Source organism: Drosophila innubila, chromosome 4 (assembly GCF_004354385.1).
Source record: "Drosophila innubila isolate TH190305 chromosome 4, UK_Dinn_1.0, whole genome shotgun sequence".
Lineage (NCBI taxonomy): Eukaryota > Metazoa > Arthropoda > Insecta > Diptera > Drosophilidae > Drosophila > Drosophila innubila.
In genome coordinates, this window is record NC_047625.1 from 882,859 (window position 1) to 897,075 (window position 14,217).

The 14,217-nt window shown below is 26.8% G+C and overlaps 1 protein-coding gene across 8 annotated transcripts in view; it reads right to left on the bottom strand.

The window, feature by feature from the left end:
- LOC117781897 (plasma membrane calcium-transporting ATPase 1) overlaps positions 1-14,217 on the bottom strand; it is a 30,107-nt gene that overhangs the window by 3,347 nt on the left and 12,543 nt on the right. For 4 of the 8 annotated variants that reach the window (XM_034618890.1, XM_034619049.1, XM_034618815.1 and 1 more), the window contains 2 exons: positions 13,659-13,797; positions 2,693-3,414 (listed from right to left, as the gene is read on the bottom strand). In XM_034618890.1, coding sequence (XP_034474781.1) covers positions 2,962-3,414; positions 13,659-13,797 — 592 coding nt within the window. In that variant the 3' untranslated portion in view covers positions 2,693-2,961. Of the gene's footprint in view, positions 1-2,692; positions 3,415-8,198; positions 8,274-10,397; positions 10,410-13,658; positions 13,798-14,217 lie in introns of those variants that run through there. The other 4 variants (XM_034619291.1, XM_034619213.1, XM_034619129.1 and 1 more) reach the window with 3 other exon arrangements.

Here is a 14,217-nt window from a genome sequence, read left to right on the forward strand (position 1 = left end):
AAATACTTTTGTAATGTATTGCTCATTCCATTAGCATTGAAATAAATTTCATAAATATAAATTTTGTAAAAACTAAATAATTATTAATACTAATAAAAATCACTTTTTAGTATAATTATTTAATGAAGAAAAATTATTTAATAAAAAAAATATTATCAACGCCATTGAAATTTAGATTTTCATCATCATTAATAATTATTAGTCATTTTGTAAAAATTAATTTACCATTAATTCTAATGAAATTCAGTTTCATTCTACATATTTCAAATAATATGAATAAGGCACTGGAAAAATATTATTATTAGACAGAATTAAATTAAATTATAAAAAATTATAAATTATAAAGCTTATGAAATTCAGTTTTACTTATAGTTATTTAATGACGAAACAAAAATGTTTTATATATTTCAAATAACATTATCAACGTCAATTTTGATTTTCATCTTCATTAATTAAATTAAAAAATTAAAATAATGAAATTCAGTTTTAATTATTGTTTTTTAAACGACGAAACAAAAATGTTACACATATTTTAAATAATATTATCAATGTCAGTGATAATAGACATTAGTTAGACAGTTATTAGACATTTTTTTTTAATTGTTCACATCGCAACAAATATGTATTTAAAGCAATGGAAAAATATTTGTAAAAACTGATGCTGTATAGTAAATGAATTCTCTGAAATAAATAACCTGATACATACATACAAGTACATGTATATAAAGAAAGTGATGTGTAATAAAAAAGGCAAAAGCAGCTAATGTATATATTGAAGTATGTACAATAATATGCATATATGTATGCACGTATTTACTAAAATACATATGTACTACTTGTGAAAATAAGACAATTTGATGGAAGACAATTTCCAAAAATGATTTACAAGTTAAGCATATGACCCATTAGGTATCGTTTCCATATGTGTATATGCGTGTGTGTGTGTTCGAATAAGCCAATTTGCCAGAAGAACCAATAATAAACACTAAAGTGTTTTTCCTTAGCATGCGCTTATTTACATACATGTTTATGTAAGTGTGTATGTATGTTTATTGAGTATGTACACTCAATTTTAGATAATGATAATGTTTTTCCCTTATACCTTGTACAATTTGAAAATGATCAGCTCATTGTTTTTTTTTTTAAACTTACGTGTGTGTTTATTATGCTCGCTATTTACTCATTTAAATACAATTTTCATTTCTTTTTACTATAAAAATATTTAAAAATAGAAAGCCGACAAATGATTGAGAAATACCAAAACTACCCAAAAAATAAGATATATAAAACAGTAACAAAATATTCAAGTTTGTTAAGGTTGGTTAATTTCAGAAATGTATAAAATAAAAATAATATGCTGATTTTTATGCTAAAAATTGAAAAATAGCTTTTAATTATAATATTTATTAGTAAAATCAAAAATAAAAGGTTTTTTCTTATTATAGAAATCAAAAATAAAAGTTATTTCTCAATTTTTAAAATAAAAATGAAAAATAAAAGTTATTTTTTAATTTTTTAAATTAAAAATAAGTTTATCCTGTTTCTATAATACTGCATCCCGAAAAAGTATTTCTAAAATTTTCCCATTCATCTAGATCATTTTCGGGCTCGATTTTACGCATTATTAAAGTCAATCCAATTCGATATTTGCAGAAATAATTTAAAAAGATAATTGAAGAAAAACAAATATGTTTACCGTACTTATCTGATTGCTGAAAAATTGTATGCTGATTAAATGATTATGACATACGTACGTATTTCATTTTATTACTGAATATTAATAGATATATTTTTCATATCTATGTATGTATGTATTGCAAAATTCTGCTACCTACGTTGAATTATTATAATTATATATATTATTATATATATATATATATATATATATAAAGTTGCTTGTACGTGCGAGTGTCCAGAAATATATGTATCTTGGATCTTTAAGCATTATCTGATCCATTTACGCTCATTCACACGCTCAACATACGCACCAGGCAAATAAAGATGCAAAATTATTTTGTTTTGTTTTTTGTTTTTGTCGTATAGTTAGTAATACGAGTAGCACAATATTTAAATTAAATTTAATACAAAAACTATAAGGTTAAAAGTATAAAAAATCATGCGTTTAAATAACATTTGCTAAGCGTTAAAATTTAGTTATCTTATTACAGTAAATAATTATCGGAATTATCGGCAAACACGGCGACTACTCTCTGCATTCCGTGTGTCTGTCTGTGTGTATGTGTTGGATTAGGCATGGATCTCATTATGATGCATTTTGCAATACATGCATATTTGATAAACATCTTTAATCTGAATGTATCTCAAGAAGATTGCCGCTAATAATATACGTACGTGCCCACATAGTTAATCTAATAATTGTTTTGACATTGAAAAGAATTTACATATTTATTTAAATTGCTTGTTTTTTAAAAAATTGAAGCCAATGAATCTTCTTACTAGTATTAAAAACCATAATCAGCTATCATAAAAAAAGAAAAAGATAGACACAAAACAAGAAAATGTTTTTATTTCTTTTAAAGATTTTTTTAATAAGAAAGAGCTAAACAAAACACAAAAAAATAATTTTGATTTCATTTTTAATTAAAATAAAAACACATAGTCAATTTTAATAAAGTAAGAATCAGATCATAGAAAATGTTTTTTAATTTCTTTTTAGAAAATTAAGTATGTGTATTATATTTCTGTCAAAACAGTCACTTGACTAAATAGATTAAGTCAAGACAAAGTTTTAGCAAAATAGAAAATTCACTTGGGTTATTTTCTTTTAATTTTTCTTAATTTATTATAGTTGCTTATTGTTTTCTGAGAACAATGAGATCCATTGAGTTTCATTATTGCCAAAAAAAAAGCATTACAAATCAATATGTTAATTTGTTTTCAATTGTCAAAATAATTGCGCGACTAACTGTGTGTATGTAAATGGACAAAAGGGCGGGAGATTTAAATTCGTGTTTCGTTTTGTCCATTTTTTTGGTGATGTTGCAGATTGTGAACGACATTTGAGAAGCCGCCGCCAACTGCAGAGCGAGCTGTGGATGTGGAATGTGGACTGGGTGTGGATGCAGTTGTGGATGCAGAGGTAGTGCGACCGTTTTGCAGATTGCGTTGCTGCTGCGGATCTTCGTCAATGTAAGATATATCGGCAGGCAGAGTTGCATTCGATTCATGCTGCTGCTGCTGTGATTGCTGCTGTGTTTGCTGCTGCTGCTGCTGACTCTTGCTGCTGTAATTGGGGCTCAGCAGATTTAAATTGTAGATCAGGTGTCCACCAGCACTGCCAGTTGCGACAGGTGGCAACCCCGTCCGAGGGCTACGCAAGCTATGCAAACTGTGTATCGAGCGGCGTTCGTTAATATCTTCCAGGGTCGAGCGGAACGCACGAATCACACGCAACTGAAACAAACGAAATTAGACAACAAACGAACAAAAACGGGGGAACATATAATAAAAAACAAGAACATAACGATAAGCATAAGTACAATAAGTAGCAATAACTAACATTCAATATTTACAAACTACCTACAAATGTATCTACATTCCGCTTAGTGCCCTTTATTTCATTATTTTTACAACAAAAATAAATGCAATTACATTTCTCTAGCATTTTTCAATATTTTTACAATAAATATTATTGAAACCACATTTATTTTTGTAAAAATAATGAAAAGAATTATGAAATCTCATTTTACTAGCATTACTATTTTCAATTTTAATGCAATTTGATTCTATATTTCATTATCATTATCATTATTTTTATTTGCCTTATAAATTTAATTATTTGGGCACAAAGCTGACACATACACAGATTTCACATCTACAGTTAAGTAATTATTTTGTACAAAATTTTAAAATCACATATTTGTCTTTTATTCTATTTGAACATCATCAATTATCTAATTATTTTTAATTTATAATTGAAATTAGAAAAACTAAATATGTGCTTTTTTTGGTATTTGGTCAAAACAAAAACTTGACTCATTGTATGTGTTGTAGAGACATATGCATGTATTTCGTTTTTCATAATTGTATAAAACAAACAAAATGATTTAGTATCAAGCCACTTGGTTTGCATACTATTATTATAAAAAATTACAAAATAAATTCGTTATAATAATAATAATATCAATAAAAACCTGTTTAACCTCTCTGGTAAAGTTAACGTTAACGCTTATGTTATTAAAACCCCCTGTTTATTAACAGCATAAATATGCATGCAAGTTAACAGCAGGATTATTCCTTTTGGAACGGAAGTTACGGACAATTTCGGGGCTAATTTGATTATAGCTGATGACACCTTATTAAGCACCAGAAGAAACAAAAAATATATTAAGATAATCAGCAAATTAATTTGTTTACAGAGCGAAAGCGCAATAATCAAAATTAGCAACACAAAAGAAGAAAAAAACGAATGTTACTTTTATATATACATAGTTCTATATATAAACACAAAAATACAGAAAATATGTTTATATATCATAGACATACACTACAGGACTTTCACTTCAAACATACATTCATTGAGCTCTAAGCGTGATTATCAATGTTTAATTAATGTTAGCTTTCAAAGGCAAATTTTATCATTAAATTAAGTTTAGTTACATTTGGTTTGAGTAATATTGTTTATTCATTTTTTTTAATTAATAACTAAAATTTTTATTTTTTTAATATATATAATTGCTTAAGAAAATGTTGGGAAAATTATAGCGATTAGGGCTCTCGATATTGTATTTATACATACATTCATATATATACACACACACACACACGCACACATGTATTTTATATAAATAATAATTTAGTTGCAAGTCGAAGATTTTAAATACATGCACTTAAATTCAAAAGGTGTAAGTACGTATTTACTTCAGAAAAAATCGCAATATGTAGAGTACATTAATACATATTAAAGAAAATAAGGTAATAGTGCAAGCAATAGGCATTCAAAAATAAAACAATTAAATGCTTAGTGTATTTACATATACTGCCGCTCTTTTAAATCGGTTGAGGCTATGATGTCGAAAAAATTCTAGGGGAGATAGTATTGAAATTATACTATTCAAATTGTTGAATAGTTGTTGACTCTATCAAAGCTATAAGGTTATAGGTAATTTGGACGGCGAATATAATTATACATGGTCGACTATTTATTGTGATGAAATAAAATATTCAGATTCAGCTTATAGTTATAATTAAATTAATTTAAATTGAATAACGGGTATTCCCAAGTCGCAGACTACTTTTTTACTTTTTCACGGACCAATTATGAATCAAATATTAACAGAATAAAATAAAAACAGGAAAAATAACTTGTTTTAAATAAAATATCTGAATTTTATATTTTATCAATACATTTATTTTACGAAAGTTGGACTTGTTGCTAAGATAATTTAGAATTAGAAGAAAGCGACAGTATATGTGCATTTGTAACTGTATTCGCAGTCTTACACAAACACAAACACACACACACACACACACACAGACAGAAAAGATGATACTGCAGCACTTTGAAAAATTGCATTACGTTCGATATTTATTGTATGTCACTGTAGACTTCTAGATATTGTTGCTATCAAGCCGAAATGATAAATAATCTCTTGTTGTGATATACTATTATGAGGGTGCATCGATTTGTATGCGACCAAAAACAATTAAAATATGGAAACCCAAATTCGTAATCCACGATCAATTCTTCAATGTTTTCACCAGGAAACCATAGTTCTAAAATTAATTCCAAGTCGCCGCTTTTTAAGCTGAAAAATGTATTTGCTTTGAAATTTTAAGCATGTTAGTGTTTTTGGTCCGATCTTGGGAACAGGACTTTCAAGATCGCATAGAATCAAAGGATCAATTGTCCCTAAATTGATTTTATAACTATGATTTCTTGTTGAAAACATCTTGGAAATGACCGCAGATTATGAATTTGGGTTGCCATGTTTTGTGAAATATAAATCGATGCGCCCTAATTATTATATTGAGTATGTATGCATGTATATGTGTGTATATGTTAAAATAATTATTCGCCTGGGGTGTCTTTAATGTTAAATTCGATATTCTTAAAGGTGATGTCTCTACCAGAAAGCGTTTTCTGAATATGAAATACATACATACGCAAATTAGACATCAGATTTTAATCTTATTGTGCAGGGTTATAAATATATCTATATGTATAGCCGATAAATTCAATTGATGGAAAGAGAGTATTTTAAAAGAGGAAGGGGCGGGAAGCACCACTACGTACATACATACTAAGTAACTAATACATAGGCAACAGTTTAGACTTCATTTCGTATATATCTCAATTGTTACGCATTTTTCTGAATGATAAATTCAATTAAAGAGTCTGTAAACTGGTGCGTATGAATATTACTTTCACGTGCACGTAATTCAGAATTTTCTACCTTTTACAGGGTGTTTTTTTTTGTATCTACAATAAATCAAATTTGTAATTTACATACGTTTTAATGCTCGTTAGAAGTTTTGTAGATAGTAGTAGAAGTATAACTAGTTGTTCTTGTGTTGTAGAAGAAACTTAATTAAGTAATAGTACTAGTTTATAGTCATAGTAGATAGTAGTAGTAGTAATATGTAGAAGTAGCAGTTGTAGTAGTAGTAGTAATAGTAGTAGCAGTGGGAGTAGTAGTAGTAGTAGAGAGAAGACCTTGTATTGTTGATGCTGTTTTGTTGTTGTTGTTGTTGTTGCTGTTGTTGCTGTAGTACTTCTTGCTATATAATTAGTTGTATTTCGATCTTGCCTTGTATTTATTATATTTTGTTGTTGTTGGTATGTCTTGTTTTTGTTTAATACCGATCAGAATTTATTATGTATCACATTTTACCAATATTTGATTAATTTATTCATTTGGTTTGTATTCATCATCAATTGCAGTTTATTCAGTCCTTGCGGAGCTATCTTCTAAAATTTCTCATTGAATTTATATTTGTATGTTTAGATGAATGTGTGTGTGTGCTTGTATGTACTGAGTGTGTTTCTTTGTTTTGTATTTATTTATATTTTTATTTTTTATTCAACAAAAATAATATAAGGGCAATAACGTTCAATATAATTGCATTTTAAAAGCCGTATAAAATATGAATATATGTGTGTACACACAAACAAATTATTACTTTGAAATAAACTATTTGAAATTAAAGGATTATTTGATATGACTGAAGCAAACGTTTTTATTGACCTTTTATTTTATTTATTTTTAACAAAGACATATTTTTTTATGCATATATTTCACGATAGTCCACATTCATATGTACATACATATATACACATATATTATATGTGCATGTATGTAGAGATACGAATAAGTATGATTATTTCATCATTACTGCTCATCATCAAATTATTTCAATAGACATTTTTAACAGTTGTCTTGTTTGTTTTACATTTAACAAAAAATCAACGAAATTTTTTTTTTGCTTTAATTTTTGATTTGTTCAATGCAGCTTAACTATTAATCGAATCGCCGTAAAGACCCAAAAATATCAACATTAACATATTCTACATATGCATGGTATGTATAATGACCAAAACTGTAAGCTTTGAGGATTATGAACTATACCTTTAAAAAAAATTAACTACATAAATTGTATACTATAATTTAACTTTGCTTTACATAAAATAATAAAAGGAATTCATTATTATAATTTGGATACCTCGAAAAGTTTGGAATCTTTTCATAAAATAAAGCAAATAAAAAAACAAAGAAAATAAAATGAAATAGGTCTGTACCGGCTTTCCATGTATGTACGAAGTTCAATCCTAACTATTCATATATATATATATAGTATGTATAATATACATATATATTCCTAATGCTATGCTAATTGAAATTCTATTGATTCTGATACGGACCATAATCTATATATATATAGGTAGAACACATTAGTTTTGATTTATATACATATATATGTATATATATATGTACTTTAATTCATTACATTTGTCATTGTATACAACATACATATGCATATATTATTACAGGCTGATTTCTATATTTTTCTGATATTTTTCAGGTATTCACACAAACATATTTATATGTATGTTCTTATGTTTTTAATTTTAATGAATAGTTTTCATAATTTTGTGATTGTTTTTTGTAATTCAGTGTGTGTGTGATTGTGTGTGTGTGATGTATGTATCTATGTAGCTCCATGTTAGTTTACTATTACATATATATAAGTACTTGATGCTTAATTATTGCATTTGTCAATTACACTTCAGTCTCTCGTATTGGTTCCGCCGGCTTAAAAATTACAAAAATTAACAACAAATATCCGGTAATTACTTTTGAAAGTTCAATTGAATTCTAAATTATGTATTTATATGCCACCAACGCAAATAAGAATGAAAAACCCCCCACAACATAATTAAATTATAAGAGCGAAACAATATAAACAATATTACAATGTCAAAAATAAAAATCCATCTAATTTTAATTATAATTGATATTTATCACATACGTTTTACTGTATGGTAAAAAAAATTAGTTTTCCTTCTGGAATTCTAAAGACTCTGAAGAAATGGAGATCCAAATATTTATGTGATCTCAATTATCATGAATTAAAGTATAGTTAAAATAATATACAATCTGATGAAATGCAAGAGTGCGAAAAACCATAAATAAAGCCTACGATCATGCTTTATTTCCTTATGTAAATTAATTGAATATAAGCTAACTTTAAATCTGATTTGTGAAACAAATTAAAAAAAAGGTCAACAAATTAAACAATAACAAAATTAAATTATATTTGAACTATATTTGAAATTATGGAAATAGAAGTACAAATAAAAAATATACATATGAACAAATACAAAACAAAATAATATAGTCGGATTTTTAAACCCAATTCCCATCTATGTTTATATATATAAATCTCTGTGTCCTGACTGAATGAGCATTGTACAGGTCAAACCGTTAGACGGACGACCTTGAAGTTTCGCAACAACAAAGCTAAGATTTTCAATTTTTTTTTAAAGTGGATTATGGAAGCGGGAGTTCGACGAATCAGTTGTTATATATATAATATCTTTTTCATATCTCTCGCTCTTCCTCTCTTTCTCATTTAAGCACACAAATACACACAATTTTGATTTATTCATGTCTAAACGCTAAACTAAAATTAATCAGAAATACTATCAAGGAGTGATATTTTTTTACTTATGAAGTTTTCCCCTGGTTTTTTTTTTAATGAAAAATTTGTGAATTTTAAGTATAATGTCAATTGTAAAGATATTTATATATATTTTATATATATACATACATTTTTTTTGAGAAATCAGTAATCAAAATCGCAAAATTGAGTAAATTTGATTTTGTTTTTATTTAAGCTGTATAACATAACAACATATACACACATACGTACAATTACATACATACATATGTGTACATAGAATCATGCCCGTTAGTGTACTCTTATGGAATTGAAACTCGAACTTCATCTCGAGTGAAAATCGAAGCAAAAGTCAGAAAAATTCAGCAAACTCAAAATTACACAAAAGAACACTCCACTCATTCATAAATATATAAACGAAATACATCTATGAAATTAATTTTTTTTTATGTTTTTGAAAATAAAAATGGTTTTCAGATGATCATCATCATTTCTCAGCTTTTAAAGATGTTCACAAATATTGATGTGTGCTGCTTTAATCCCATACACACATATATGCTTAACTCACATACATACATAAATACATATGTATACAACATACACACAGAGAAATCGCTTATGATTTATGGAATGTGGAACGGCTTAAAAAATATATTTATTTGCAGTTCGAAATACCATTTGGTACTGAAATCTTAATGCGATCTGACATATATACAAACGTGTGCGATCTTCTGGATCGGAAATTAAGTATGTGAGATATTTTATTATAAGAAATTTCGAAAAGAACTTAAATGTAGTCCAAATTTATCAAATTGTTCAGAATAAATGTTCGAGAGCCTTAAATGAAATTAAAAATCTTTGTTCTAGTTTTTAAACACGAAGTTTTAGATTTTATTCAAGAACTAGACCAGAATTTAGCGGGTAATAAATATATTACATTTTATGAATTAATACTTCCCACACGTCTGTATATATATTTTTATCAATAATATATATGTATTGATGGCACATATGTATGTAATTTATATTGCACTTGCGTAAATAATAAAAAGCGTAATTACTACTCGAACTAATGATAATAGAAATGAAAAAATATTAAAACATCAGAGAAAACAGAGAAGAAAATTAAAGCGTTTAACACTGTCTTGTGAATAAGGTTAGGAGACGAGGGTTAAGGGTAATTGCAATGTGAATTGGAGGCATAACAAAAACATCTTCTAGTTGCCAATAAATAAGTTGATATACACTTTTCTTACCGGTACTGAAATCTGGAGGTGATAGTTGATTCGCGCGAAATATATATAAATAAATTTACATGTAAATATATATATATAAGTATTCGAAGTATATATATAATAATATATATATATTCGATTTGATATAATATGAATTTTCAATTGTGGTGTTTTACGTCAATAATTCATTCATTCAATCGTTCGGGATTGGTTTTAAGCATTTTTAAAAGGAGGGCGAAAAATATGAAATGAGTATTATAAATTTTATAATATACATTTATATAGTCTGCGTGTATTTGAAATCAATTTTGTAATCTGTTATCGCTAAGCTTGTTATCAACTCTACATTTCTTTATACCTACCATACTCTTTAAACTCTATCTGTCGAATACATTTACATAGTATAACGATTATAGTTAATTCTCAATCGGAAAACAATAACAGAAAGTGTTGTCTGTATAATAATGAGTTATAGTATAAATATTTATGCAACTTAAAATCAAACAATTTATTTGGTAATTATTTAACCTCTAATAAAATTTGGGCAATTTAAATTTCACATTTGACATTTTTTGGAGTATATGGAACTATTAATTTAATTTGAACAACAAACTTTAAAAAAAATAGTGCAAATACTTTTAAAATATATATTTATATTAATAGATATTAAAATAATATTGTTAAAAACAAAATCATTAATCAATATTTTCGAAACGTGAAAAATACATTCTAATAGATTTTAAAGAGTATGTAAATCTTCGATAATCCGAAGATGGGAAAGCTTAATAAAATAAATGTTTTATGAAAAGATTGGATGGCTTAAAAATATATATATATATTCGAGTATATAGAGCTAGAAGATCTTTTAATAGCTTTGTATGTTGGTTGGTTCGAAAAGAGTTTAAAGCTTCGTATGATTAACAATTTCTGCATGCAGTGTGTCACAGGAAAAAAACAAAAAAAAGCGATATTAATTAGAAATTGATACCCGTGGAAAAAATATAGACAAAAAGAAGATGTTTTTTCAACGAAAAGTGAATAGAGGTTGAGCTAAAAACATCATTTTCTAAATTTAATTTATAGAAAATGTGAATGGAGAGGGAAATTGGGGGAAAAACGTGGGAGTTCAGAAAATGTAAAGACGCTTTCTTTACGAATAATGTTCGAATGTGTGTGGGTAGAGCTGTGATTGGTTTGCTTTTTATTTAAATTATTGATTTATTTATTTGCTTTTCTTTTTTTTTTTATGACAGTGAATGTGATTTGACCGACGATAATCCATTAGGGGTTAATATTAACGATTTCGCAACCTAAATTTGATAACATTCGAGACGAATCAAATATTATACGGAGTCGAATTTTGGGAACCTATTTCTGAATTAAATTGTATTATACATAATTTTTGTTTTCACTTAAATTATATAATTTTTGAGGTAGCAGTATCTTCAGATACATTGGATTTTTATATGTTAAAATTTAGTGACAACTTTGGAAAGTGAATAAATAAGTTATACGGAATGTTAAAAAATCTTGCAATAGTTATTGAAAAATACCAATGTTATTGTGACACCTGCATTCTAGTATTTTATGTTCACGCATTATTTAACCAGAAAGTTTAAGTCTTAGGTTTATTATACAAGCATTCAATTAAGATTTGAATAATTTATTAAACTAGATAATACAACAATTTGTTAAAACTAGTACCACGAAAACTTGAGGCAACGAAACGGAGAACAACAGTAAGACCCTAAGTTGATGGACTCAACATATATAAACAGAGACAGACGGGAAAATAAAGAGTGAGAGTCAGAGAGCGAGAGAGAGTGAGAGAGACAGAGAGACAGAGGCAAAGACAGAGATATAGAAGAAGAAAATTAGTCTGAAAACGTAGGGACAGTAGATATGTGGTTTTTTTTATTAAAACTCAAATCTAGTTTTTGAATTTTAAACAACAAGCAATAAATACTTCAAACTACTGAAAGTTATAAAAATTTTAAACAAAAATAGAAAAATTTCAATAAATTGACCCCTAAAGTGTCTCTTCTTTTCTTTTATTTATTATTTTGTAATTGGGACCGATTACAAAAGACAAATCAAATTCTTTTAAAAATATTCTTTCAGGAATTTTATCAATTACTTGAACAAGTATATATGATGAATAGAAGAAGCATATTCACATAGAATATCTAGCATTAAATTTTACAACACAATGAAATATGCATTTGACACAATTACAAGACTTGGAAAATTATCTTAAATAGATTAAGAGGTAAGAGAAAATAATTGAATAATCAGTCAAGGAAATAATCATTATTTTCTGATAAGACACAAGGAAATCAAAAGGAACTATACTGAACTCTGTGGTATCAGTTTTAAATGAATCCCTAAAAGTATGCTATAAATTCCACGCCTACTTCATTTATGTACATATCTATATCTGATAATTACAAATTTTTCGAAAAGGTATGGGGCGAAAAAAACATATGGCCACAGCTTTTTAAAACAGTTCTATAGCGAATAACTCTTTTTAAAAGAGTTTTATAGTGAATGTATCAAAATATTATAATATTGATCACGGAAATATGGAATGTGATAGCTCATATAGCTAATTATTATTAATCGAAATACGAAATATCAAATAAAACATAAAAATCAAAGTTACAACCAAATTATGAAAAATAAATATTAATAAAGAATCAAATAATAAATAATACTGTGTAAATACGATAAATAATTTTAATAAGAGTAATTATAAACAAAACAATAATTGCAATAATAATAATGATGATTATGATGATATTTGTTATTTAATTGCTGCATATGAACGTCATAACGAGCGATTTTAAACTTTAAATTAAATGAAAAATTATTCAGATTTATATATGTATCTTTCGATACATCATTCGTTATAATTACGTTCACGTTCAGCCAATTGATGAAATGGTTAACATAACATTGCCTCATGTTGTATAAATCTAGTTATTCAAAATATTATTTTATGTCTACGTTCATCAAAACTAAAAAATTTAATAAAATCAATTATCCTGTTTAGTTAATTCAGGATCCATGAATATGAATAATATGGACCCATATATTATACAAATTTCGATTTCCATTTTAAGAATTCAAATTGAAATTTGCAGATCAATGCATGGAAACAATTAAATTAATATTCAACTTAAGATAATATTAACACAAGTCCAACTATTTATTCATTAAATGTAATATATATGTATATAGGTACTCTATAGATAAGAAAGAGAATGGGGAACAAACACTTACTTGAGTTTGAAGGCGAGTTAAGCCACGAATCCATAAAATTTGTCCAGCTCTTGGTTTCTTGTCAGAATCTATGGAATCGAAACGCTCCTCACCTAAATTCATGGCATCCGTGTATTCCTCAGGATGGCCGCGTCCCCATCTAAAAAAACGACATAAGTATTTCCCCATCAATACATTTTTCACAAATTTCTGGATAATTAATAGGTAATCAAAAATATTTACATTCCGGACCGGCATGTAAGTATATTAAGCAAATATACCAAAAACCAAGTTATACCTACTTAAAATAGTTTGTGAATGTCTTAAAAATATGAATTTGTGACAGCGTTAAAATATGTTAGGCAATGAATTGTAGTTAAGATGATTGCATTAAAAAGGAATAAAGTCTTTTACATTATTTTAGGTTAATTTTTTGTATGTTTTAATATTACTTATATTCAAATAAAATTTATCTATATAAGTAATTATAACTAATGTTAAGCTAGAACATATTCATAGTCAAGTTAGGCAGCCTGTTCACTTTTATAAAATTCTAGATTTCAAAGAATACAAGAAATAG